A 26,449-nucleotide genomic window follows, 5' to 3' on the forward strand; every position below is an offset into this window, starting at 1 on the left:
TCCTGGTATTTTCTAACAAGACATCTTCACTCCCATACATTAATTTTTCCACTGGCAGCCTTTTAAAACTGTAGCTGAAACACATGATACACACAAGTTTGTAACTTTTTTTCTTTATTGATCATCATTACATTAGAAGCATTTTCTACATTGCATAGGCTTCACAGTTATACGTTCAATGATGACATGAATTTCCATCAGACGGAATCACCACAGTATTCTAAATCAATCTCTTCTCATATATTTAGGTTGTTTTAATTTAGCACATAAAGAAGGTGGCAGGAAAAGAGAGATAAGAGGCTAAATGGAAAAAGGGACAATATATAGGCACTTCCATGCCCTGGAGGGCCTTCCCTGGCAGCTCAGCTGGTAAAGAATCTGCCTGCAATGCAGGAGATCCCAGTTCAATTCCTGGGTGGGGAAGATCCCCTGGAGAAGGGATAGGCTACCTGCTCCAGTATTCTTGGACTTCCTCTGTGGCTCAGATGGTAAAGAATCTGCCTGCAATGTGGGAGACCTTGGTTTGATCCCTGGGTTGGGAAGATCCCCTGGAGGAGGGCATGGCAACCCACTCCAGTATTCTTGCCCAGAGAATCCCATAGACAGAGGAGCCTGGCAGACTACAGTCCCTGGGGTCACAATGAGTTGGACATGACAGAGCGACTAAGCACAGCACAGCCCTGCATGGCCTGGGCCCTGAAGTCTCAGCTACCCCAGGGTAGAAGCAACAGCAGTCTAGGATGGGGATTTGCAGGGATGACATAAAAAGATTCTTAAGCTGTATATAACGTTCCTTTCATGTAATAAATCTTCCCTGGTGGCTCAGACGGTCAAGTGTCTGCCTACAATACGGGAGACCCGGGTTCAATCCCTGGTTTGGGAAGATCCCCTGGAGAAGGAAATGGCAATCCACTCCAGTACTATTGCCTGGAAAATCCCATGGACAGAGGAGCCTGGTAGGCTACAGTCCATGGGGTTGCAAAGAGTCGGACACAACTGAGCGACTTCACTTTCTTTCACTTTCTTCATGTAATAAACTTAATGTCTTGTGATTTTTTTTAGTCTTCTCTGGGCCTCCGATTTACAGTTCCACGTCTTGAGAAAACAAACATGAGTATTAACTTCGATCTTCAAATCAGAAGGTGAGACCTTTATATGCATAAATTATTGTCAGTGTTCAGTATTAATGAGATCCATGGTGAAATGAATGCTCCTTCACCTTAACAGGTCTTCTAAAATTAGAACCCAGATGTTCACAGGCCATTTTCCTTTGTTTCTGTTATTCCAGTTCTTTCTTTCTTTCCTTTTTATTTTTTTTGCTTTTGAAGAAGAGATCCATTCTGCAGGCTGTGGAGTGACAGTAAAATCACTTCTTTGTATCTACATAGATGTATATTTTTCAAAAGGTTCAGGTGGTTCTAAATATTCTTATTTGGGAAACCGCCTGTTTATATGTCTAAGTTTTCAGGGGGAAAAAGGAAAGGGTAAAGAACTGCATAAGGAAGGACCACCATCACTCCAGACAATAATATGTTTCTCACCATCATTGTCTGTGACACTGATCCTACAGTAGCATGAAGCTTTGTATCACTCCAGAAAAAGATTCCTAACTTATAAAAATCACAGCATTTAAAATCTGGTATAAATATGCAAAGCAAATTCCTGATGTTTGCTTCTCACTCTTGATTGTAGTTTCGAATAATAGAATGGATGTAACTAGTAGTTCAATCAAGGAACAAAGAGCACTGAATAATAAATACTGTTAATGCCTTCCCCCAAGCCGTCCTATAGATAACCATTCAAATAATGAATCCAGGGATTTCCCTGGTGGTCCAGTGGCTAAAATTCCTCGCTCCCAGTGCAGGGGGGCCCAGGTTCAGTCCCTGGTCAGGGAACTAGATCCCACATGATGCAACTAAAATGGACGATTCTGAGTGCTGCAACTAAAACCCATTGCAGCCAAATAAATAAATATATTTTTAAATGATGAATTCAGTGAGGAAGTGCCGAATTTGATGGAAAATAGAAATGGTCACATTTTAAACATCCCTCTTCATCTAAAAGAACAGTCCATGATTATATTCCATCCTTATATGCTATAGAAACTCATGATTATTTTAACATTATTCTGAAAATGCAGAAATAACTAGAGAGGCAAAAGCTTTTAGTAGCCATCAAATTCCAAAATCATATGTTATAGAAATAAAAGTATTTGAGAATACTTTTAATACTTAAATACACTAGTATGTGAGTAGGGAGCATTTATCTGCATGCTTTGCTGGCGGACTCCAACAACATAAATAAGTGTTTAATGGATGGTTTGTATTCAGCTTAAACCAAAAATAAATTAAACCAAGTGCTCTGAAGTCTGAACTCAAGCTTTTGACCATATTGACCAGGGGTACCCACATTTAATACCTCTTTCCACAAATAGAACCCCAAAGAGAAGAGGGCTGTGTAAATTAATAAACTTTAAATATTTTGTGTCACCAAATGTTTGCATTAACTGGTCTCTCCATGCCCCAGCTCTGTGTGACATGTAAACATCTTCCTCCCTGTTTAGAGCAGCTCTCAGTTTGTGATTCCCACAGGCAAACAGATCTTTATGACCATCCTTGAAGCTGATCCTGGTAATGGTGAAATGAACATTGTATTGTTTTGCCGACAGAATGCATAGAGGGAATGTTAGAAAATAGAAATAGGAAACAAGAAGGAAGAAGAAAATAGCATCAGAGTAATAAGTGAAAGACATGTTTATCCTTGGTTCCTGACATAGGCTATAGCCATGGAGAGGAAATTCATCATTCCTTGAGAGCTAGCACCGAAGGTATAAATAGTTGAACATCCAGGCCAGTGATGAATTGCTTGTTTGAGTGGAGCAGCGGTGTTAGTGAGGGAGGGTTCATTCCTTCCAGGAAAGAGGTGAAAGATGCCGCTAAGTTATATATCTGGCCTGGCGTCTTTCTTACCAGGAGATTTGCTGACCCTGCTGGTTGCTGACGCCACCACTGGTGCCAGCAGGCATGTGTGTGGAGGATGATTTAAATCAGCCATCCAGGTCCAGCCTCTGATCCCACCACTGCTATTGCAACTTTTCAAAACAGCCTCTGTAAGCCTCGTATTAGACTCCTGTCCCAAGAAAATTTAATACTTGTCATCTATTTGTATTTTTAGGATGCTGCCATGAAAACTGTTTTCATTTAAACTACTTGGAAGCAAAATACAATAGAATTATAGGATAACTTAAATGAAACTTTTTTTTCATAATTCTAATTTCTACTGTTGTAAAGCAGTAGTGGCCTAGAAACTAGAAACAAGGTCTGAGTTAAAATGTGAAACAATCAGATTTAACCTTCCAAACAGCAGCGTTCCCTGTTATGCACTTGGAACCGCAAAGTCTGTAACAAGTGGAATTACTTAATGACTTCTTAGTGGTAAGTCAGAATCCTGACTTTAAAAAAAAAAAACACAAAAAACTTTTTAGTTGGTTGATCCTCCCCAGATGTGATAATAATAAAGTGGCCTGGAAATTGGGGTTCAAACTTTGGTGAACAAGTCCCTCTAGCCTGTCACAAGCTTAGCAGTGATACCCATTTGCAGGAAATGAGCCTGACATTTGCCTGTTTATATCTTTTATGTGTGTTTGCCATTTAAGTTGCCTTATCAGTGTATACAATCGAACAGGACTTTTCAAAAGCGTTGTGGGAACAATCCTGTCTCCTCCTGCTTTGAAAGTAGACTTTATCATATCTTTTTCAGCTCCCACATTTGGAAAGCTTCAAAAGCTAGTCAGGACATGCCCCATTACCATCATCAGTATGAGAGCTTGTTCATTGCATCTGCATGAGATTTGATGATGAAAAACGGGGACGCTTTCTCTTCTTAATGAGACCTGAATGTAAACATGACCTGCTAGCAATGGTGTCACATCCTGGTTTGCTGTTTGCTAAGAGCTGCATGAGCTTTTGGGGTATTAGGGTGACTTCAATGACAGCCCAGGAAGACAATGAACGCAAATGGCGGCTGCATCAGAAGCCCACCTACTGGCCCAGCCTTTTAAGAGACCACGTAGTTTCTTTACAGCAACGGTTGCTTAATACATGCATTTTTTAAGTTAAATTTTATATCTATTTATATTTGCTTGAGAGAAAGAAACAGAAAACTTAAAAATAACTTTGCCACTGTTCAAAGAACTATTATTAAACATGGATCTTCTATCTTGAGTGTCTTGATGTACTTGGTGAACATCTATTTTGTCTCCTAACTGCCCAGCTTCCTTGGGTTTTGCTTCTTCACACCATTGGCCATGCTTCTAATTCACTCCTCACCTCTCATCTTAGGTAGCCAGTGAGTGTGCAGTAAAGTTCACTTATTTTAATATTACACAAAAAAATAAACCATAAGGAAGATAAATTTGCTGCCAAAACAATGTATGGTATGATGTATTCCAGAGCCAAATAGAAATGCTTTTCCCATTCTGTGCTGCTCTTGGCTTATTCATGCCAGGTCCCCTTTCATTAGCTTGGAAAATCAGGAGTTGACTGTGCTGTCCTTTCCCATTTGATGGGCAATGAACTTGGTACACAGAGAAGTTAAGGAATGTGTTCCTTGTAGAAGCTGGACAATGAACTCAGCTCACTGCCTTTTGGGCTTAGTTGTTGAAAGGAAGAAGTGTTGGCTTCTCTAGAAATCTGTTACGTTTTCAGATAAGGTGTCTCATCTTCGAAAGTTATGACTTTCTAAAGTTATTACTTTTGATCATAGAGGATCTTAGTGTTTCCATTTACAAATGGTTATGATTTTGTAGAATGGATATGCCTTTGTTTTCCAAATGATCATATTGGTAAAGCATGGTGCTCCTTCGATATATAAAAGGTTTTTTATGATCGTGTAGTTAACACGTCTGAGAAAATATATTTAAATCATTTGTCACTGTTTTAGTTCCAACAAGGACAACCCAGACAGCAATTTTGTGAGCCTGCAAATCAACATCACTGCTGTAGCTCAAGTAGAAATAAGAGGGTAAGTAATAAACAAGATATTATAGTAATTATATTTTAATAATAGCTTTCTGTATATGAGTTATGATAAAATACTAGTAAAAACAATATGGAATTTTCCTAATGTATTAGAGATGACGATTCCCTTTGGTTATAAAGTTTCATTCTTTTCAACCCATCAGTAGCTTTCCATTGGAAAGTGGAGTCAACCCTGAGATAACTTTACCCCCGTACCCCACAAACTGATAGTTCAGTATTCAAACTATAAAAGCTAGTGATAAGAAGCCAAATAAAATAGGCAACGTGATTGCCTGAAAGTCTCACTTCTCCAGTAGTTATTTTGGCAATATGAAAATTCAGCCTCACCATATCACATCTTGAGTTTAAGAAATGGCTAAGTCTTAGATGTGAGGGTTGATGGGCTCCACCCTTTGTGTCTTTTTTCCCCCTGCCCCACTCTTTGAAGAAGTTGCCAATAAGCAATCAGTTGAGAGACAGGAAGAAAGTGGTCAAGCAAAAGGCTTGGAATAAATACCATCTGGGAAATCTGTGCCTGGGGGGAAAAGAAATCGGAAATGGACTACATGTAGTTCTTATCTTGTACCAAGTGTGGACTTGATTGATTTTATTCTAATTCTTGTTTTATCAGAACCATCAAGGACTTAGCTACAAATGTCAACTGGTATTTTAGGCTGAACTGTCCCTGGGGCTCCAGAAATCTCAGTTCCCCTTCCTTTTTCATAGGTCCTGAGACCTAGGAGTTCACACTCCTCCATGACGCCAACTGTAGATTTCTGCACTCAAAGCCACTGTCGTTGTGCCCTCTTTTCTTCTGCCCCAGGTGCTCAATGGCAGCAGGGTAGGGGTGGGGGTTCCTGTATGCCATCCTGGCACCACTGAGGTTCTGCCTAGTGGGTTAGGGAATGATAAAAATGCCTTCATTTGTGGATCCTTTCACACGCTACCCTAGCATGCTAGCATCTCTTAATATGTACTAGTACACTCACTGTGCAAGTGAGGACATTTTGGTGTAGGGAGTTGAAGGTTACCCAGCTAGGAAGTGAGCAGCTGGAGTGTAAATACAGGCAGCTTATGTCCAGCTACATGTTTTTAAAATAATGGTGATCTACAGCCTATGAGAGAGAAGTTTTTGAACCTTGTCTGCACAAATTTTGTGTGTGCATCTGTGATTTCTTTTCATGCAAGTGAATGTTTGTGACATTTGCTCACTTTAATGCATGTGCCTCTAGTTCATTCATTTTAATTGCAGAAGAATATAGCATTATAAAGCTATTATAAAGCTATAATTTAACGTGTATTTATTCTACTTTGGGGGTTGTATTTTTGCTTTTTACAAATGTTTTTAATTTTTTTGTGGAAAAAATCACAGAATATAAAACATACTATTTTAACCATATTTAACTGTACAGCTCAGGGACACTAAGTACATTCACATTGTTGTACAACTCTCACCATCATCCATCTCCTAAAATTTTCACTTTCCTAAGCTGAAACTCTGTCCCCATTAAACAGTAAATCCCCATTCCTCATCCCCACACCTCATCCCTCCCAATCCTGGCCCCTGGCATCCATCAATGCACCCTGCAACTCTATGAATTTGACTACTCCAGGTACCTTTTGTAAGTGGAATCAAAAAGTATTTGTCTGCACCTATTGTATGTTGGAATGCATTTTAAGGTTAACTTAAAATATTCCCTACAAACAGACTGAACCTTCTTTTTTTCCCCCCATGCTGTATAGTAGGTTTTCATTAGTTATCTACTATTATATGTATCTTCAAGTACACTCATGGCAGAATGTCAGAAAGGTATATGCTTAGAGGTGGAATTTCAGGATCAGAGAGTATATACTATTTAACTTTACTGAGAATACCAAATTGTTTTCCAAAGTAGTTCTACCAGATTACAGCCCTGAAAGAAGTGGATTGACATTTCCATTGCTCCTCATTAACTAGCTTTCAGAATGACTTAGTTTTACATTTTGAGCCAATCTGACGGATAGGAAATAGTATTCAACTGAAGGTTTCATTGGCTATTCCTTGATTTCTAAATGAGATTAAGCAGCTTTTTTATGTTTGCTTGCTTTTTAATGTTTGTTAACTTTTATTCTTCCTATCAGGAAATTTCTGTTCATTCTTTTACACCTATTTCTATTAAGAGACTTGACTTTTTATTAGTTCATAGGTGTTCTTTCATATTCTAGAGATGAGACACTATTTCTTTATTAGTTACACATACTGCAAATGTCTTTTTACAGTCTCTGGGGTTTGCGATATTTTTTAAGTCGAGTTTACTGAAATATACATTATATAAAGTAAAATTCACCCTTTTTTAGGTATCTAGTTTGAAGAGTCGGAGAAGGCAATGGCACCCCACTCCAGAATTCGTGCCTGGAAAATCCCATGGGTGGAGGAGCCTGGTAGGCTGCAGTCCATGGGGTCGCTAAGAGTCGGACATGACTGAACGACTTCACTTTCTCTTTTCACCTTCATGCATTGGAGATGGAAATGGCAACCCACTCCAGTGTTCTTGCCTGGAGAATCCCAGGGACGGGGGAGCCTGGTGGGCTGCCGTCTATGGAGTCGCACAGAGTCGGACACGACTGAAGCGACTTAGCAGGAGCAGCAGTTTGAAGAGTTATGGCACCACAAGAGCATTCACTATAAAACAGTTCCAAAACCCGAAATAGTTTCTTCATGTACTTTTTAGGCAATCCTTCCCCCACTCCCAGGCTCTGGCAACCTTAATCTATTTTCTGTGACTCTATTTCTAGAAAGTCATATAAATATACTCATATAGAATGTAACCTTTTGAGACTGACTTCTTTCACTTAGCATAATGCATTTGAAAAAAAATTCCATGTTCTTACATGTATCTATATATATATATATATATATTTTTTTTTTTTTTTAAGAAAATCAGTGTTCTGCAGTTCTTTTTCTGAGAGGTATTCCACTATCTGGACTTCCTATACATCGTTCATCCATTCACCAGTTGGTGAACATTTGGGCTGTTTCCTGTTTGGGGCTATTAATACTAAGTCTGCTATAGGCATTCACATATGGGTCTTGGGGCACTTGTTTTCACAAATGGTGGTACTGACTCATATGGCAAGTGTGTGTTTAACTTTATAGAAACTGCTGAACTGTTTTTCAAAGTGGCTGTACCATTTCTATTTTGCATTTCCACCAGCAAAGCACAGAAGTTCCAGCTGGTCTGTATGGTTGCCAGAGTGTGCTTGAGATTGGTTTATTTGTTTTTAGCCATTTTGGTGTGTCAATGCAAGTATCTCACTGAGGCTTTAATTAATATTTTCTTATGACTAATGATACTGAGCATCTTTTCACTGGTTACTTGCCATCCATATCCCCCTTTTTTTGTAAAGTGTCTTTTACAATTTTCACCCATTTACCCATTTATTACTGAGCTTTCTCTCCTACTGTAAAGTTGTAAAAGGTCCTTACACATTACGGATACAAAATCACTTATCAGAGCAGTGTCCTACAAATATTCTCTCCCAGTTCATGGTCTGGCTTGTCCCTTTCTTAACAGTGATGTTCAAAGAGCAAACATTTTACATTCTGATGAAATCCAACTTTTAAACATTTTACAGTTTTTGGTCTTTGTGTCCTATGTAAATCTTTGCTTTATCCAAAGTCACAAGATTTTCTCCTGTGTTTTCTTCTATAAGTTTCATAGTTTTATACATTTTGGTCTATGATTCCTTCTAAGCTACTTTTTATATCTGGAGTGAGGTTAGGGCTAAGGTTCACTTTTGCATGCAAATATCCACTTGTTGTGCCATTTGTTCAAGACTATCCTTTCCCCCATTGAATTACTTGGCACCTTTGTTGAACAAAAGCTTCCCTGGTAGCTCAGCTGGTAAAGAATCTGCCTGCATTGCAGGAGACCCCGTTTCAATTCCTTGGTCAGGAAGATCCGCTGGAGAAGGACTAGGCTACCCACTCCAGTATTCTTGGACTTCTCTGGTGACTCAGACAGTAAAGAATGTGCCTGCAATGTGGAAGATCTGGGTTTGATCCCTGGGTTGGGAAGATCCCCTGGAGAAGGTAACGGCTACCCACTCCAATATTCTGGCCTGGAGAATCCCATTGACAGAGGAGCCTGGCTGGCTACAGTCCATAGGATCGCAGAGTCAGACGTTACTGAGTGACTTTCACTTTCTTTGTTAAACAATCTGTTGTCCATCTGACAGTCTCTGTCTGTACCTCCTATTCTGTCTCATGGAGCCATGTGTATACATAGACAACATGTCTTGAAATGCAGTAGTGTATTCTGAGATCTTGGTGAACTCACTCACTAAACCATTTAGAAGCGTTTTGTTTGACGATTCCCTAGGATTTTATACAGAATTGTCATATGATTTGTGAATAAAGACAGTTTTATTTCTTCCTTTCTAATCTGTATGTTCAAAAGTTTAACCAGATACAAAATTAGAAAGCAGAGATCACCCTTGCCTCTGACATGAACTGCAGATTTGGTTGGTTCCCATCCACCCACAGGTTCAATAATTCATTTAGAAGAACACCCCAAACTCTGACAGCTATTATACTCATGGGAACAGTTTATCACAGGGAGAAGATACAGATTACAATCAGCCAGGGGCCAAAAGTGCATAGTTGAAGTCTGGGGAAGTACCAAACACAGGGCTTCTATTATTCTCGTCTGCAGAGGCAGGATGGGTCACTTTCCTGGTATTGATATGTAACAGTACGCTGTAACCAGAGAAACTCACTCAGGCCTCAGTGTTCAGTTGTGGGTTGTTTGGAGGACGGTGCTCCATAAGATAGGCATGGTTGACTGACTGACTGACCACTTAAATTTTTTGGTAAAATTTTTATTTATTTATTTGTAGTATAATTGCTTTGCACTGTTGTGTCAGTTTCTGCTGTGAAGCAAAGTGAATCGGCCATACATATACATTTATTTCCTCCTTTTGGAATTTCCTTCCCATTTAGGTCATCGTAGATCACTGAATTGGAGAAGGCAATGGCACCCCACTCCAATACTCTTGCCTGGAAAATCCCATGGACAGAGGAGCCTGGAAGGCTGCAGTCCATGGGGTCGCAAAGAGTCAGACACGACTGAGTGACTTCACTTTCCCTTCTCACTTCCATGCATTGGAGAAGGGAATGGCAATCCACTCCAGTGTTCTTGCCTGGAGAATCCCAGGGATGGCGGAGCCTGATGGGCTGCCATCTATGGGGTCGCACAGAGTCAGACACGACTGAAGTGACTTAGCAGCAGCAGCAGCAGCAGCAGAGCACTGAATAGATTGAGTTCCCTGTGTTACATAGTAGATTCTCCTTAGTTTTCTATTTTGTACATGGTAGTGTAGTGTGGATTATACACACTATATTAATTGGTTATGCACACTTAATTGATCTCAGTCTCCAGGATGACTGAGCCTCCCATCGTGATGTGATCGAGCCGGTCTTCCTGATGTGAGCAACTCTGAAAATTATGTGTTTAGAATATCCAGTGTGACCTCCCCGCACCCCATGCTCCTGCCAAAAGCAAAGATATTCCTTCTCTCAGGCATAAAATTTTGAGAGCTTATCTCTCAGAAGTTGAGGGCAAAGACCAGACCTCTTTGTGGCAAGGTTAAACCATTTGCTGTGTTCCGTTCAGTGCAGTCTTTCAGTTGTGTCTGACTCTTTGCACCCCCACGGATGGCAGCATGCCAGGCTTCCCTTTCCTTCACCATCTCCCAGAGCTTGCTCAAAGTCATGTCCATTGAGTTGGTAATGCCATCCAACCATCTCATCCTCTGTCATCCACTTCTCCGCCTTCCTTCAATCAGGATGGCTCCTTTCCCTCCTACTCCTTTCCCAGCATCAGGGTCTTTTCCAATTAATCAGCTCTTCACATCAGGTGGCCAAAGTATTGGAGCTTCAGCTTCAGTATCAGTCCCTTCAATGAATATTCAGGAATGATTTCCTTTAGGATTGACTGGTTTGACCTCCTTGCAGTCCAAGGGACTCTCAAGAGTCTTCTCTAACACCACAGTTCAAAAGCATCAATTCTTTGGCCCTCATCCTTCTTTATGGTCCAAGTCTCACATCCATACATGACCACTGGAAAAACCATAGCTTTGACTATATGGACCTTTGTCAGCAAACTGATATCTCTTGTCTCTGCTTTTTAATACACTGTCTAGGTTTATCATAGCTTTTCTTCCAAGGAGCAAGCATCTTTTAATTTCTTGGCTGCTGTCACCATCCACAGTGATTTTGGAGCCCGAGAAAATAAAGTCTGACACTGTTTCCATTGTTTTTCCATTGTTTCCCCATCTATTTGTCATGAAGTGATAGGACCAGGTGCCATGATCTTCATTTTTTGAATGTTGAGTTTTAAGCCAGCCTTTTCACTCTCCTCTTTCACCTTCAAGAGGTTCTTTAGTTTGCTATGTAGTTATGCCTTTTATTTCTTTTTCTTCTCTTACTGCCAGTAGAGACTGCCAGTGCAAAACTGAGTAGAAGAGGTAAAAGTAAAATGTAAAACTGTGCCTTGTTGAGAAACCCTGATTTGATCTTAAGGAGAAAATATTCAGTCTTTTACCATTAGGTCTGATGTTAGCTGCAGAGTTTTTATAGATGCCTTTATTAGGTTGAGAATGTTCCCTTCTTCCTAGTTGTCTTAACAGTTTCTGACATGAATGTGTATTCAGTTTTGTCAAATGTGTTTTCTGTGCCTATGAAGAGGAAGTCTGGGGAACTACCAAACACAGGGCTTCTATTATTTTTGTCTGCAGAAGCAGGATAAGTTAAATGATTTCTCCCTTTTTGCCCAGTAAAGTGGTGACTTGGTTAATTTTTGTTTCTGAATTTTAAACCAAAACTGCACTCTGAGCAAGAAGCACACTTAAGCATGATGATTATCTTTTTTATACACTGTGGGATTTAACTTGCTAAAATTTTGATAGTGACTTTTGCATACATGTTCATGGGAAATATTGATCTGTTGTTTTCTTTTCACCCAATTTTTGTTCTGATTTTGGTGTTAGGAGGATGCTAGCTCCTTAAAATGAGATGGAAGTATTCACCCATCTTTTCTTTTTTCTGAAAGACTGTGTGTAGACTTGGTATTATTTCTAACTTAAATATATAGTAAGATTCACCAGTGAAATCATCTGAGACTGGAGTTTTGGGCTTGGGTGTTTTTTTTTTTTTAGGAGGGGATTTGTTTTTGTAGGAAGGTTTTTTTTAACAATTCCATTTCATCCTTAGATATAAGACTATTCATATTATCTATTTCTACTTTAGTACATTTTGGTAGTAATTCAAGGAATTTGTCATCTAAGTTGTTATACATTTTGACATAATTTTCTCTCATTGTCCTTTAAGTGTATGTAGGACCTCTAATAGTGTCCCTTCATTATTTCTAATATTGGCAATTTGTAACCTCTATTCCCTATATTTTTCTCTTATCAATCTCACTAGTGTTTGGCGATCTTTTCAAAGAACTAGTTTTTTTTTTTGTTTCATTGATTTTTCTTTCCTTTTTATTCATTTATTTTGCTTTTGTTTTTGTTTTCTATTCCATTGGTTTCTTCTTTTGTCATTATTTTTTTTCCTTCTGTTCATTTTAAGTTGGATTTTCTCTTCTTTTTCTAGTTCCTCTATGTAAAATTAAAGACTTTCTTCAAGTTTTTCTTACATAAGCATTTAGTGCTATAAATTTTCCTCTAAAACTATTTTAGCAGCGTACCAAAATTTTGATATGTTGGGTGTTCATTATAAATCAGCTCAAAATGTTTCTCAGTTTTCTTTGTAATTTCTTTTTTAACTCATGAGGTGACTCATGGGAAGTGACTTGTTTGATTTAGAGATATTTGGAACTAATCTAGATGTTTCATTTTTGTGCATGTCTAATTTAATTCTGCTGTCCATCTCCTGATGAGATAAACACTATATAAAAAAAACAGAGACAAAAAACACAAGCATTGTTTTTACTGTCTTATTTTTATATCTTTTTAAAATTTACAGCTAGTGTATATGAAATTTTATCTCTTTAAGCTTAGCTTATCTTTGTTTTGCTAACCCAAAATAAATTGAAACTGTTTCTTAATTCCAAAATGTATTTTAGTCCAAGTAAGCTAAGTGCTTAATTTAACTCCCTGGTAGCTCAGATGATAAAGTGTCTGCCTGCAACATGGAAGACCCAGGTTCAATCCCTGGGTCAGGAAGACCCCCTGGAGAAGGAAATGGCAACCCACTCCACTGCTCTTGCCTGGAAAATCCTATGGACAGAGGAGCCTGGTAGACTACTGTCCAAGGAGTCACAAAGAGTCAGACATGACTGAGTGACTTCACTTTTTTATTCTCACATATCCATTTAAAGAGATTAATATTTTTAATTATATTTCTGCCATCATTTATGATACCAGTGTTTCTAATTTACAAAGGAATTAAACTTTCTATTTGCTTTAGCAATGATCAAAACAGGTAATTAAAATTCAGTTTCTCCTGTGTATGCAGTTATTTTCATTGCTAGATTAATATCCAACAATTGACCACAGTTTGTTTTCTGAGATAGTGTTAAAGTTTTTTGAAACCATTTTTCTAAGTAAAGCTCTTTCCTCCAAATACTTGGCAATAATATTTGTTCCAGTGTTTAATTTTTCAAGGAGCAAACAGCTAATGTGTTGAAAATCTTCCATGTTCAGTCTTTAGGAAAATCTAGTTTTATTTTTGGCCAATGGTGTTTATTCCAATGTATTTTAATTATTAAATTCTTTTTTAAAATTTTACTGTCATTTTTATAATTTGAAGAATAAACTCAAATGGATTTATTTCTTCAAATGGAAAAAAAAATGTATTGAGAATTGTCCCATTTGTTTCAAAGCCAGATGTCAACATTGTCTTTAAGCAGGTTTACATGTCATTTGTTGGTACAAAGGATTAATTTGGCATACAACTATAGAGAAGTAAATTTGGCTATAAGAGCAACATGCACAGTATTAAGCTCACGAAGAGTAGTTAAATCATGTCCTTGATAAACAACAAGGTCCTAGTGTATAGCACAGGAGATTATGTTTAATATCTTGCAATAAGCTATGATGGAAAATATGAAAAACACATATATTGCAATATATATTTGCTATTGTTCAGTTGCTAAGTTACTGACTCTTTGTGACCCTACGAACTGTATGTAGCTCGCCAGGCTCCTCTGTCCTCCAACATCTCCTGAAGTTTGCTCAGATTCATGTCCATTGAGTCCGTGATGCTATCTAACCATCTCATCCTCTGCCACTCCCTTCTTCTTTTTCCTTCAAACTTTCCCAGCATCAGGGTTTTTTCCAGTGAGTCAGCTCTTCACATCATGTGGCCAAAGTACTGGAGCTTCAGCTTTAGCATCAGTCCTCCCAATGAATATTCAGGGTTGATTTCCTTTAGGATTGACTGGTTTGATCTTGTAGTCCAAGGGATTCTGAAGAGTCTTCTGCAGCACCACAATTAAAAAGCAAGCATCTTTTAATTTCATGGCTGCAGTCACCATCCACAGTGATTTTGGAGCACAAGAAAATAAAATCTGTCACTGCTTCCACTTTTTCCCCTTCTCTTTGCCACAGTAGTAGATATAGTAGTCATCTGAATTAAATTCACCCATTCCTGTCCATTTTAGTTCACTGATTCATAAGATATCAATGTTCAATCTTCTGCTTGACTATGTCCAATTTACTTTGATTCATGGACCTAATATTCCAGATTCCTATGCAATATTGTTCTTTACAGCATTGCACTTTACTTTCACCACCAGACACATCCACAACTGAGAGGCATTTCTGCTTTAGCCCCAGTCTCTTGGTTCTTTCTGGAGCTATTAGTAATTGCCCTCCACTCTTCCCTAGTAGCATACTGGACACCTTCTGATCTAGGGGACTCATCTTTCAGTGTCATATCTTTTTGCCATTTCATCCTGTCCATGGGGTTCTCCAACAAGAATATTGGAGTGATTTGCCATTCCCTCCTCCAGTGAACCACGTTTTGTCAGAACTCTTCACTATGACCCATCCATCTTGGGTGGCCCTGCACAGCATGCCTCATAGCTTCTTTGAGTTACACAAGCCCGTTTGCTATGACAAGGCTGTGATATCCATGAAGGGGGAAATATATATACATACACACATATATGTATAACTGAATCACTATCCTGTACACCAGAAACTGACACAACATTGTGAATCAATTATACTTAAATTTTTTAAAATTCTTAAAAGCAAAATTGTATCATTGACATATTAATCAGGATTGAGTGGGTTTATGTTAAGAGAGACTGCAATCATGAATAACTGTGGTCTGCATAAGGCTGTTCCATACAATAAAGGATAATCTTTGTTATTTGGGACTAATGGGGGTTGGAAATGGGATTATGAAAATAGGGCTTACTACCAAATCATCAGATCTGAACTCCCTGATAACATACAGACTTTAACTTATCAAAGGTGGGATTCCTTACCTCCTCTTACAAGCCCTCCTCATGTCCAGTGTTACCACTGAGTACCACAGTCTTATTACCAAGGGGTCTCCGTGGAATAACACTCTCAGAATGTGAGGACCATTCTGGATGGGTTGTTCGATCACTGCACTGGCTGTATATCCTAGGCTAGGTAATTGCTCATATTCTCTTTTTTTCTTCCTCACTTGCTACCTTCTTAACAACTTTGAAAACAATAAACAATGTTTCACATATTTAGTTGGGAATCTTTAGGGAGCTATTCTTTGTCCTTGGTTTCCCTAGATGTGAAAGGGTCTTAGAATGTAGATAACTTGATTTTTGTGAGACATAGGTTTTTAATTTTTCCCGTGCCCTGTGATAGATTGTATATTTCTTTATAGATTTCTATTTGATTTTGCTACACAAATGGACCAGGAAGTTTCTTTAAGTTGTATTTACTAAAGCCATTGCCACTTAATGGCCCCTGTAGCGTACAGTATATTGGAAATACAGTGAAGAGTGCTTAGTGAATCTGAGCTCTCGTCTTCACCTGCAACCAACTCCCTACTTTGCTGGACATCAGTTTTTCTTTCATTGAGGGGATTTGAGCACATTGTCTTCACAGTACCTGCCAAGGTCTATATTTATGACTCTCTGGTCCAAGGAAATTTATGACCAGTCCTATAGGATTGATGAACACAGAAACAAAATTTTCAGAGAAAATGGGCTCAGCTTCTATTCCATATTTTTTTTCTTGATGCCAAAATAAATTAAGTTTCCCTAGAGCCTCACAATGGATGTAGATCTTTTAGAATCAACTGTTGCTAAACTGAGAGCTGAGTGAAAATGTGAGTGGTGAGGTTGTCAAGATCCCTTGGGAATGGGAGCCCAAGCTCTCTGGGCAGTCCTCTGATGAAAGCATCCTGCCATCTTCTCTCCTCTTCTCCTCACTGAGTCTCTTATGCAATCGACACTTGGTTTAATCAAATCCAATCAGAAAGGGGAGTGTGGCATAATACAAATTGATCTACAAGTATAAACTATTAAGGCATCAGCCCAGGAGGCTGTGCTCTGCACTTTTTATTTAATAATGGCATATGAAGGGTGACTGCAAAGGGCTTTACAGTTTAGAAACATTTTTGTGGGTAGTCAGCTTAAAAAATATGCTTGTCCCACCAACCCCTAGAAGACAATGCAGCATAATTGACTTTGACCAACAAGCAGTTGACATATTTTCCAATCATTTGTGGTATAGATTCCAGAGTTTTATCATAATTTTCCAGATAAAGAAATGGAGACAAATAGAATTTAAACTATTTGCCCTGCAGTCAGAATTTAACCCAATATATTTTGCTTTCTGCTTTAGAAAGATATTGCCCTAAGAAGAGAAAAGATAACATTTGAAGTTGCTAAAGGGTGTGCTAATTACTGGGTATTCTTAGAAGGGCATTTAAGACTTTAATTGCCAAAAGAGATGTTTTCTACTGAAGTTAGCTGAAGGTCTAAGAATTCTTTGAAAGATACCTTTTACCTAAAAACTGCTAGAAAGCATTGTCTGGGGGGAATTATCATTTTTAAGATTATAAAACAATAACAATTTGGTTTGCAGTCAGCTTTTGCTACGGAATAACGCCACGTGCTGTATTTCATTCCTACAGTGCTCACTTTCTAGGTGTAAACTGCAGGGAAAACTACCTGTATATCCAATTAATAGGGCTTCTCAGGTGGCACTTGTGGTAAAGAACCCACATGCAGATGTAGCAGACATAAGAGACGTGGGTTCAATCTCTGGGTCAGGAAAACCCCCTGGAGGAGGGCATGGCAACCCTCTCTAGTATTCTTGGCTGAAGAATCCCATGGACAGAATAGCCTGGCTAATAACCTACTTACACGATTCCACCACTTAACTCTCCTTCTCTCTCTGTCTCATGCTTTAGTAATATATAAAATAACTCTAGAACTTGATCAGGCTTTATGTTGGCTCTGGGCCTGGCCTTATAAGAGGTATGGCTGCATTCATGGAAAGCTAAAGAAATCTAAGAAGGAGAAATATAGAAGTGGCCACTTTTCTACTCTGAAGTAGAAACAGTATTTTGTTACAACTGGACATTTCACATAGCCCACAGAATTCTAGATTTTTTTATCCACAAAAATGTCCCATTTCTTGATATGACTTAAAGCACGGATTATAGATCGTGTATACACACTTATATTTACACAGGATCTATGGATAGATGTGTATTTATGTATATGTGATATTATCCATCTCAGTTCAGGAATGTTCTCTGCTTTGCCCCCTAGTGCCTGAAAGGAGATGTTATAAAATAAGTCAATCTGAGTTCCAGATCAGTTAATTAAGAGATGTTTCAGACCCTTGAAGGCTTCCCTGGTGGCTCAGATGGTTGAGAATCTGCCAACAATGCAGGAGACCGGGGTTTAATCCCTGGGTTGGGAAGATCTCCTGGAGAAGGGAATGGCAACCCACTCCAGTTATTCTTGCCTGGAGAAGTCCATGGACAGAGGGCTTGGTGGGCTACAGTCCATGGGGTCACACAGAGTCGGACACGACTGAGTGACTAACACTCTCACTCAGACCCTTACCTACTCCTTTAGTGATTCTGTTGAACTTTCAATACTTTTTCCTTGTGGATGATGTCTATTCAAATAAATTGGCAGTCACTCTGTGCCGCTGCTGTTAATGTACTCCATACGAGTGAGACATTGTTTACATGTGCCAGCACCAGCGACTGACGTCAAGTTCCATGTTTCAGAGTGTCCCACCCTCCGCAGATCGTCCTGCCCATTCAGAACTGGGAACCAGAAGAGGAGCCTCACAAGGAGGAGGGAGTTGGACCATTGGTGGAACATGTTTATGAGGTAGTCGTTGTCTCTGTTGAAGCTGCATTCAGGGTTTTTTCTTATGCTCTTTGCTAATAAACTTTTCACAGTGTTTTAAAAGATACCAATCCAAGATTCAGCCTAGATTTGTGCTATTTTGCTCTCATATTGCAGTGGGCGGTGGGAGGGTGTTCTACTAAATAACCGCTGGCTTTTTACTGGCAAGAGCCGTTATACAGTGAGAAGCATTTTATCTTGTTCCTATTCATGTTCTTTTTCTTGTTGTTCAGTCGCTCAGTTGTGTTCAACTCTTTGAGACCCCATAGACTGCAGCACGCCAGGCTTCCCTGTCCTTTACTATCTCCTGGAGTTTGTTCACTCATGTCCATTGAGCCGATGCCATCCAATCATCTCATCCTCTGTCGGCCCCTTCTCCTCCTGCCCTCAGTCTTTCCAATATTCCAGTCTTTTCCAATGAGTCAGCTCTTTGCATCAGGTAGCCCAAGTTCTTTATTTCCTCTCTTTTAATGTTTGGACAGCCTAAGTCTAGAAATGACAAACTCCCTAGACTTTATTTCATCTCTTCCTACATTTTCAGCTATTTTTAAAACCCATCCACCTTTTCAATTAAAAGTCACCAACCAGAAGGTACTAGACAAAACTGTATGGATTATCTGCTAGTTTATATTCCCCAAGTGGGTGTATAGCATGGGTGGATGTTTGACAGATAAGAATAATTTTACTGTTCATTTGACTAACCTCAATCAGATATGTATGTTATTCTGAGGTTTGAAGTAGTCCATTTATTTTTCAGAAGCAAACCAGCAGCTTGTGATAAAGACCTATTGATCTGTTTCCACTTCAAGTGTTAAATTGTTCATAGAGAGGAGCTTTGTTGACATATTATCCAAAACATTAAAATTTTTTTTTTACAGTTAGAAACCAAGATATAGTAAATGGTTAGTTTAGTAGTTCTTTTTTTTCTTAATAAAGTGTTGGGCTGGCCAAAACGTTCGTGTCAAAAACCCAAATGAACATTTGGCCAACCCAGTACAGGCTGTCAGTGGAGAAGTTATTCCTGTTCTTCTTCATGGGGCCAGCAAAACAATGTTCCGAGCCATTTTCTATTTGAGGTTCCTTCTTTCCCCTGTCTCTTTCTTGTGTCATGCATGCCGCTGACCTAATAATTCTGACTATATCTTTTATCTTAAGCTACAAAGGACTTGAGTAGCATTCTCTAAGAATAAGTTAAAGCCAATTCAGAGCTGATGAGATGTTTACATATATGAGAAAGAAGCATCAACTCCTGTGTAGTGTCAACATGAAAGCCTCCCATCTGCCCAGCCTGTGGTCCAGAATCAGACACCCTGTCCAAAGCTGGATCAAGGCTTTTGGCTTAAGCTCTCTTGATAACAAAAGGATAAGGCAGTTCTAAGGCCATTCTGATCAAGAACCTCACTGGGAAAAAAATTCTGTCAAGTCATTTATTAAACCTTGTGTGCGCTAGTTTCTCCTTAGAATGGTGAAACTTTAAAGTTTGAAAATGTTCAAACTCAATCATTCTCAGGGCAACCCTGCTTCTAATCTGAGCAACAATGGATCACAAAATTTAAGGATAATGCCCAGTAGTGCCAAAAGCAATCACTGAACATTGCTTGCAGGCTAGTTTCATGTCTCAAAATATACTTTTATCAATGGATGGCATGTTGCTTTGATAATGTGAATGAAATGAGCCACCTAAGAAGCAAAACCAATTATAAACTGTTTTATGGATCATTATAATTGTCAGAACTGTGAAAAAAGAAAAGGGCAAAAGGTCCCAGCTAACTTTGAAGTGAATTTTCAAAACCACAGTAAATTTAAATCCACTTAGTGGTGTTCCCAGGCTGTTTTGTATCCTGCAAGTACAGGATTCTTGTGTTCAAAGACTTCATCTCTCTATGCAACGTGGCCTTTCTTTCCTTGAGATTCACTGATTAAAACAGAAGGAGCTCAGCTTTGAAATGCACACTTGAAGTGAACTGTGGTGAGCCTGGGCCATCTCTGGTATTTGATGGATAGCCATTTTTCCAGGGGGTGAGGGAAAGTGCATCGCATATGGTTACAATCGACAAGTCAGTAGTCAGGAAAGAAGCCAATTTCAATGTAAAGAAAGAATAACCAAGTTTAGAAAGCAGATAATTAAAGTGAGGTTTCTCTCGCTGTGATTAGATTAACATAAATGTAAGGTAAACGGCACAGTTATCAGACACGGTGAAGGTGGCCTTTGCAAAGGAATTCTGCACTGAGAGCGTCACAGATTGAATTGTCTTCTCTAAGCATCAGCACATCCTGCTTTCAGGATTCCTCTTGCTTAAGAGACTCTTCCTATTGTCACAGTCCTAGTGCAGATGACTTAAAACCAAATCCATGCTTTTTTAGAATGGGTTCTGAGTTTATGGAGTTTGATTTCAACTTGCTGCCTCGTGCTGACCATTCCATGACATGTTCCCTGCTTGTAGCTGCACAATATTGGACCAAGCACCATCAGCGACACCCTCCTGGAGGTGGGCTGGCCCTTCTCTGCCCGGGACGAATTTCTCCTCTACATTTTTCATATTCAAACTCTGGGACCTCTGCGATGTCAAACAAATCCTGATATCAACCCACAAGATATAAAGGTAAGGAATCTGCTCTAATCAGCAACTTTGTTTATTTTTCATAGTAAGGAGAAAATAACAGTGGCTAATTAAAAAAAAAAGTGAAATAATTATGTGACTTCAGTGAAAACAGATCAGATTTTGTTTTTAGTTTTATAGTTAAAATGCCAGACCTGGGGCTTCCCTGGTGGTCCAGTGGTTAAGACTCCATGCTTCCAATACAGGGGATGTGGGTTCAATCGCTAGTTGGGGAACTAAGATCCCACAAGCTACGTGGCCAAGAAAATATTAAAAATAAAATAAGAAAAGCCAGACCTAACTTAAAATATCACTCCTAGAAAACATCAGTTTCTCCTGGTTTTATAGCTCACGGCAACCTGTCGTTCATTTAGCCTCTTTCAGTGCATTAACTTTTACATATGGTTGACTAGCAGTACAACCCAACCCAAATCCAAAATCGACTCCTTGTCATGAGAATGTGTCTAAAATGCTGTTTTAAAGTCTTTTTTGGTATATTGCCAAAAGGCATAAGGATCTTGGCCAAAACGGGGTTTTTCAGATGTTGCCAATAGCAAGTGGTAAAATGCGATTATTTGCCAAAGGCCATCTCAATGCCCTTGAGAACCCCCAGCCTGGAGTTTTCAGGACCCCAGCTTTCAGAGGTGCCTAGGACAGGGCTTCCCAAACTCCGAGTATGTTGGAATCACCTGGAGGTCTCTATAAATAAAACACGGGGTCTGCCTGGGGTGGGGTCTGAGATTCTGCCTCCCTGCAGACCCCCACTCAATCACCTTGTGAGTCACTCTTCAATCAGAAACTCAAGCTTCCACAGAGCTGATTCTGTACAGATTAAGACCCAAATCTGGCTTTGGGGTCCTTCTGCAAAGGAAAGAAATTAATGAGTGTAAGCCCTTGAAAATGTCACATTTGAATGAAAAAAAAAAGAATTCTTGTTAATGTGATGTTGTCCTCAAAAGAAGACTTCATTGAAGAGTGAACACTCTCCAGTACTGGCAGGGACAGAGTATCTCCGTAATCAAGCAGGGAAATACTAATTCAGCCATCCTGGGTGCCGGTCTGCCTCTATTCTCAGCCAGGGCACTGGGGCACTGACGTTATGAAAGGACTTTTTCTTCAACCCAACATGCCTTCTATTCAGACAGAGGAAGACTAAAAGGAGGTCCAGTATTGATGGATTTATGGGGCATCAAGACTTCTTCCTTCTTTTTGGGGAAATGATAAGGCCACTTGTCTTCCACAAAATGATTTAAAATACATCCTCCTTGGCATCCTTCACCCCTGCCCCATTTCCTCTCTCTTCACTCTTCACTGAGATAATTTTAACATCTTCAAGCACAGTAGCTTATTATAAAATAGTATCTTCAAATGTTAATGGATAACATCTAAGTAATTAAGATGCTCACATCTCCTGTTCTGGAGAAGGAAATGGCAACCCGCTCCAGTGTTCTTCCCTGGAGAATCCCAGGGACGGGGGAGCCTGGTGGGAGGCCGTCTATGTGGACGCACAGAGTCGGACATGACTGAAGCGACTTAGCAGCAGCAGTAGCATTTCCTGTTCTCAGCATCTCCTGTTCTTAGACCCCATTTCAGTCCTTAGCTTCCTGGAGGAATTGGTTATGCAGATGGTTTCTAACTCTCTTTGAATGTCCTGCTTTGTTTGTGTCTGACACTATTTATATATGTTTGTATATATTATGTAACTTGTTTAATACCCCACAAGAAACTGACCCAGATGTGCCCCTGAGTATCCAGGAGTCTCTGGCAGAGGCGTGGGTCGGCAGTGGCCTGCTTCAGGGTCTGAGGCACTGACTGCAGCAGTACCTACAGGGGACCTTTTGAAGGAGGTTGCCATTATCTTCATTATCTCCACCATGGTTTGGCCTCAGGTCAAGCAACAGGGAAGAAACAAAGCCCTGCTCATCAACAGAAAATTGGATTAAAGATTTACTGAACATGGCCCTGCCCATCAGAACAAGACCCAGTTTTCCCCTCAGTCAGTCTCTCCCATCAGGAAGCTTCCATAAGCCTCTGATCCTTATCCATCAGAGGGCAGACAGAATGAAAACCACAATCACGGAAAACTTACCAAACTGATCACATAGACCACAGCCTTGTCTAACTCAATGAAACTTTGAGCCATGCCGTGTAGAGCCACCCAAGATGAATGGGTCATGGTGGAGAGTTCTGACAAAATGTGGTCCACTGGAGAAAGGAATGGCTAACTTCAGTATTCTTGTCTTGAGAACCCCATGAACAGTATGAAAAGACAAAAAGGTATGACATTGAAAGATGAACTCCCCAGGTTGGTAGGTGCCCAATAGGCTGCTGGAGATCAGTGGAGAAATAACTCCAGAAAGAATGAAGGGATGGAGCCAAAGCAAAAACAATACCCAGTTGTGGATGTGACGGGTGATGGAAGTAAAGTCTGATGCTGTAAGAGCAATATTGCATAGGAACCTGGAATGTTAGGTCCATGAATCAAGACAAATTGGAAGTGGTCAAACAGGAAATGGTAAGAGTGAACATTTTAGGAATCAGTGAACTAAGATGGACTGCAATGGGTGAATTTAACTCAGATGACCATTATATCTACTACTGTGGGCAGGAATCCCTCAGAAGAAATGGAGTAGCCATCATAGTCAACAACAGACCAAAATGCAGTACTTGGATGCAGTCTCAAAAACAACAGAATGATCTCAGTTCATTTCCAAAAAAAACCATTCAAATTCAGAGTAATCCAAGTTTAAGCCCTGACCAGTAATGCTGAAGAAATTGAAGTTGAATGGTTCTATGAAGACCAACAAGACCTTCTAGAACTAACACCCAAAAAAGATGTCCTCTTCATTATAGGGGACTGGAATGCAAAAGTAGGAAGTCAAGAGCTACCTGGAATAACAGGCAAATTTGACTGGAGTACAAAACAAAGCAGGTAAAAGGCTAACAGAGTTTAGCACTGGTCAAGAGAACACACTGGTCATAGAAAACACCCTTTTCCAACAATACAAGAAAAGACTCTACACATGGACATCACCAGATGGTCAACACCGAAATCAGATTAATTATATTCTTTGCAGCCAAAGATGGAGAAGCTTTATGCAGTCAGCAAAAACAAGACTGGGAGCTGACTGTGGCTCAGATCATGAATTCCTTATTGCCAAATTCAGACTTAAATTGAAGAAAGTAGGGAAAACCACTAGACCATTCAGGTATGACCTAAATCAAATCCCTTACAATTATACAGTGGAAGTGACAAATAGATCCAAGGGATTAGATATGATAGATAGAGTGCCTGATGAACTATGGACAGAGGTTTGTGACACTATAGGAGGCAGTGGTCAAGACCATTCCCAAGGAGAAGAAATGCTAAAAGGCAAAATGGTTGTCTGAAGACGGGCAGGTCATGGTGGAGAGGTCTGACAGAATGTGGTCCACTGGAGATGGGAATGGCAAACCACTTCAGTATTCTTGCCTTGAGAACCCCATTAACAGTATGAAAAGGCAAAATGATAGGATACTGAAAGAGGAACTCCCCAGGTAGGTAGGTGCCCAATATGCTACTAGAGATCAGTGGAGAAATAACTGCAGAAAGAATGAAGGGATGGAGCCAAAGCAAAAATAACACTCCATTGTGGATGTGACTGGTGATATAAGCAAGGTCCGATGTTGTAAAGAGCAATATTGCATAGGAACCTGGAATGTTAGGTCCATGAATCAAGGCAAATTGGAAGTGGTCAAACAGGAGATGGCAAGAGTGAACGTCAACATTCTAGGAATCAGTGAACTAAAGTGGACTGGAATGGGTGAATTTAACTCAGATGACCATTATATCTACTACTGCAGGCAGGAATCCCTCAGAAGAAATGGAGTAGCCATCATGGTCAACAAGAGAGTCCGAAATGCAGTACTTGGATGCAATCTTAAAAAACGACAAAATGATCTCTGTTCGTTTCCAAGGCAAACCATTCAATATCACAGTAATCCAAGTCTATGCCCCAACCAGCAACACTGAAGAAGCTGAAGTTGAACGATTCTATGAAGACCTACAAGACCTTTTAGAACTAACACCCCAAAAAGATGTCCTTTTCATTATAGGGGACTGGAATGCAAAAGTAGGAAGTCAAGAAACACCTGGAGTAACAGACAAATTTGGCCTTGGAATATGGAATGAGGCAGGGCAAAGACTAATAGAGTTTTGCCAAGAGAACACATTGGTCATAGCAAACACCCTTTTCCAACAACACAAGAAAAGATTCTACACATGGACCTCACCAGATGGTCAACACTGAAATCAGATTGATTATAATCTTTGCAGCCAAAGATGGAGAAGCTCTATACAGTCAACAAAAAAAAGACCAGGAGCTGACTGTGGCTCAGACCATGAACTCCTTATTGCCAAATTCAGACTTAAATTGAAGAAAGTAGGGGAAACCACTAGACCATTCAGGTATGACCTAAATCAAATCCCTTATGATTATACAGTGGAAGTGAGAAATAGATTTAAGGGACTAGATCTGATAGATAGAGTGCCTGATGAACTATGGACTGAGGTTCGTGACATTGTACAGGAGATAGGGATCAAGACCATCCCCATTGAAAAGAAATGCAAAAAAGCAAAATGGCTGTCTGGGGAGGCCTTACAAATAGCTGTGAAAAGAAGAGAAGTGAAAAGCAAAGAAGAAAAGGAAAGATATAAGCATCTGAATGCAGAGTTCCAAAGAATAGCATGAAGAGATAAGAAAACTTTCCTCAGTGATCAATGCAAAGAAATAGAGGAAAACAACAGAATGGGAAAGACTAGAGATCTCTTCAAGAAAATTAGAGATATATAGGGAACATTTCCGGAGAAGGCAATGGCAACCCACTCCAGTACTCTTGCCTGGAAAATCCCATGGACAGAGGAGCCTGGTAGGCTGCAGTCCATGGGGTTGAGAAGAGTCGGACATGAATGAGCGATTTCACTTTCACTTTTCATTTTCATGCATTGGAGAAGGAAATGGCAACCCACTCCAGTGTTCTTGCCTGGAGAATCCCAGGGACGGGGGAGCCTCGTGGGCTGCTGTTGATGGGGTCGCCCAGAGTCGGATGTGACTGAAGCGACTTTGCAGCAGCAGGGAACATTTCATGCAAAGATGAGCACAATAAAGGACAGAAATGGTATGGACCTAACAAAAGCAGAAGATATTAAGAAGAGGTGGCAACAATACACAGAAGAACTATACAAAAAAATCTTCATGACCCAGATAACCACGATGGTGTGATCACTCACCTAGAGCCAGACATCCTGGTATGCAAAGTCAAGTGGGCCTTAGGAAGCATCACTACGAACAAAGTCAGTAGAGGTGATGAAATTCCCGTTGAGCTATCTCAAATCCTAAAAGATGATGCTGTGAAAGTGCTGCACTCAATATGCCAGCAAATTTGGAAAACTCAGCAGTGGCTACAGGACTGGAAAAGGTCAGTTTTCATTCCA

General features: G+C 39.8%; 1 protein-coding gene across 2 annotated transcripts in view; it reads left to right on the forward strand.

Moving 5' to 3' along the window:
• ITGA8 (integrin subunit alpha 8) overlaps positions 1 to 26,449 on the forward strand; it is a 189,090-nt gene that overhangs the window by 119,538 nt on the left and 43,103 nt on the right. The window contains exons 22-25 of one of the 2 annotated variants that reach the window (XM_086334201.1): positions 1,063 to 1,142; positions 4,942 to 5,022; positions 18,253 to 18,358; positions 20,821 to 20,979. In XM_086334201.1, coding sequence (XP_086190327.1) covers positions 1,063 to 1,142; positions 4,942 to 5,022; positions 18,253 to 18,358; positions 20,821 to 20,979 — 426 coding nt within the window. Of the gene's footprint in view, positions 1 to 1,062; positions 1,143 to 4,941; positions 5,023 to 7,355; positions 7,827 to 18,252; positions 18,359 to 20,820; positions 20,980 to 26,449 lie in introns of those variants that run through there. The other variant, XM_086334202.1, reaches the window with a different exon arrangement.

The sequence above is a fragment of the Bos grunniens genome, chromosome 13 (assembly GCF_055505025.1).
Source record: "Bos grunniens cultivar Pamir isolate PY7600 chromosome 13, Bosgru_T2T1.0, whole genome shotgun sequence".
NCBI lineage: Eukaryota > Metazoa > Chordata > Mammalia > Artiodactyla > Bovidae > Bos > Bos grunniens.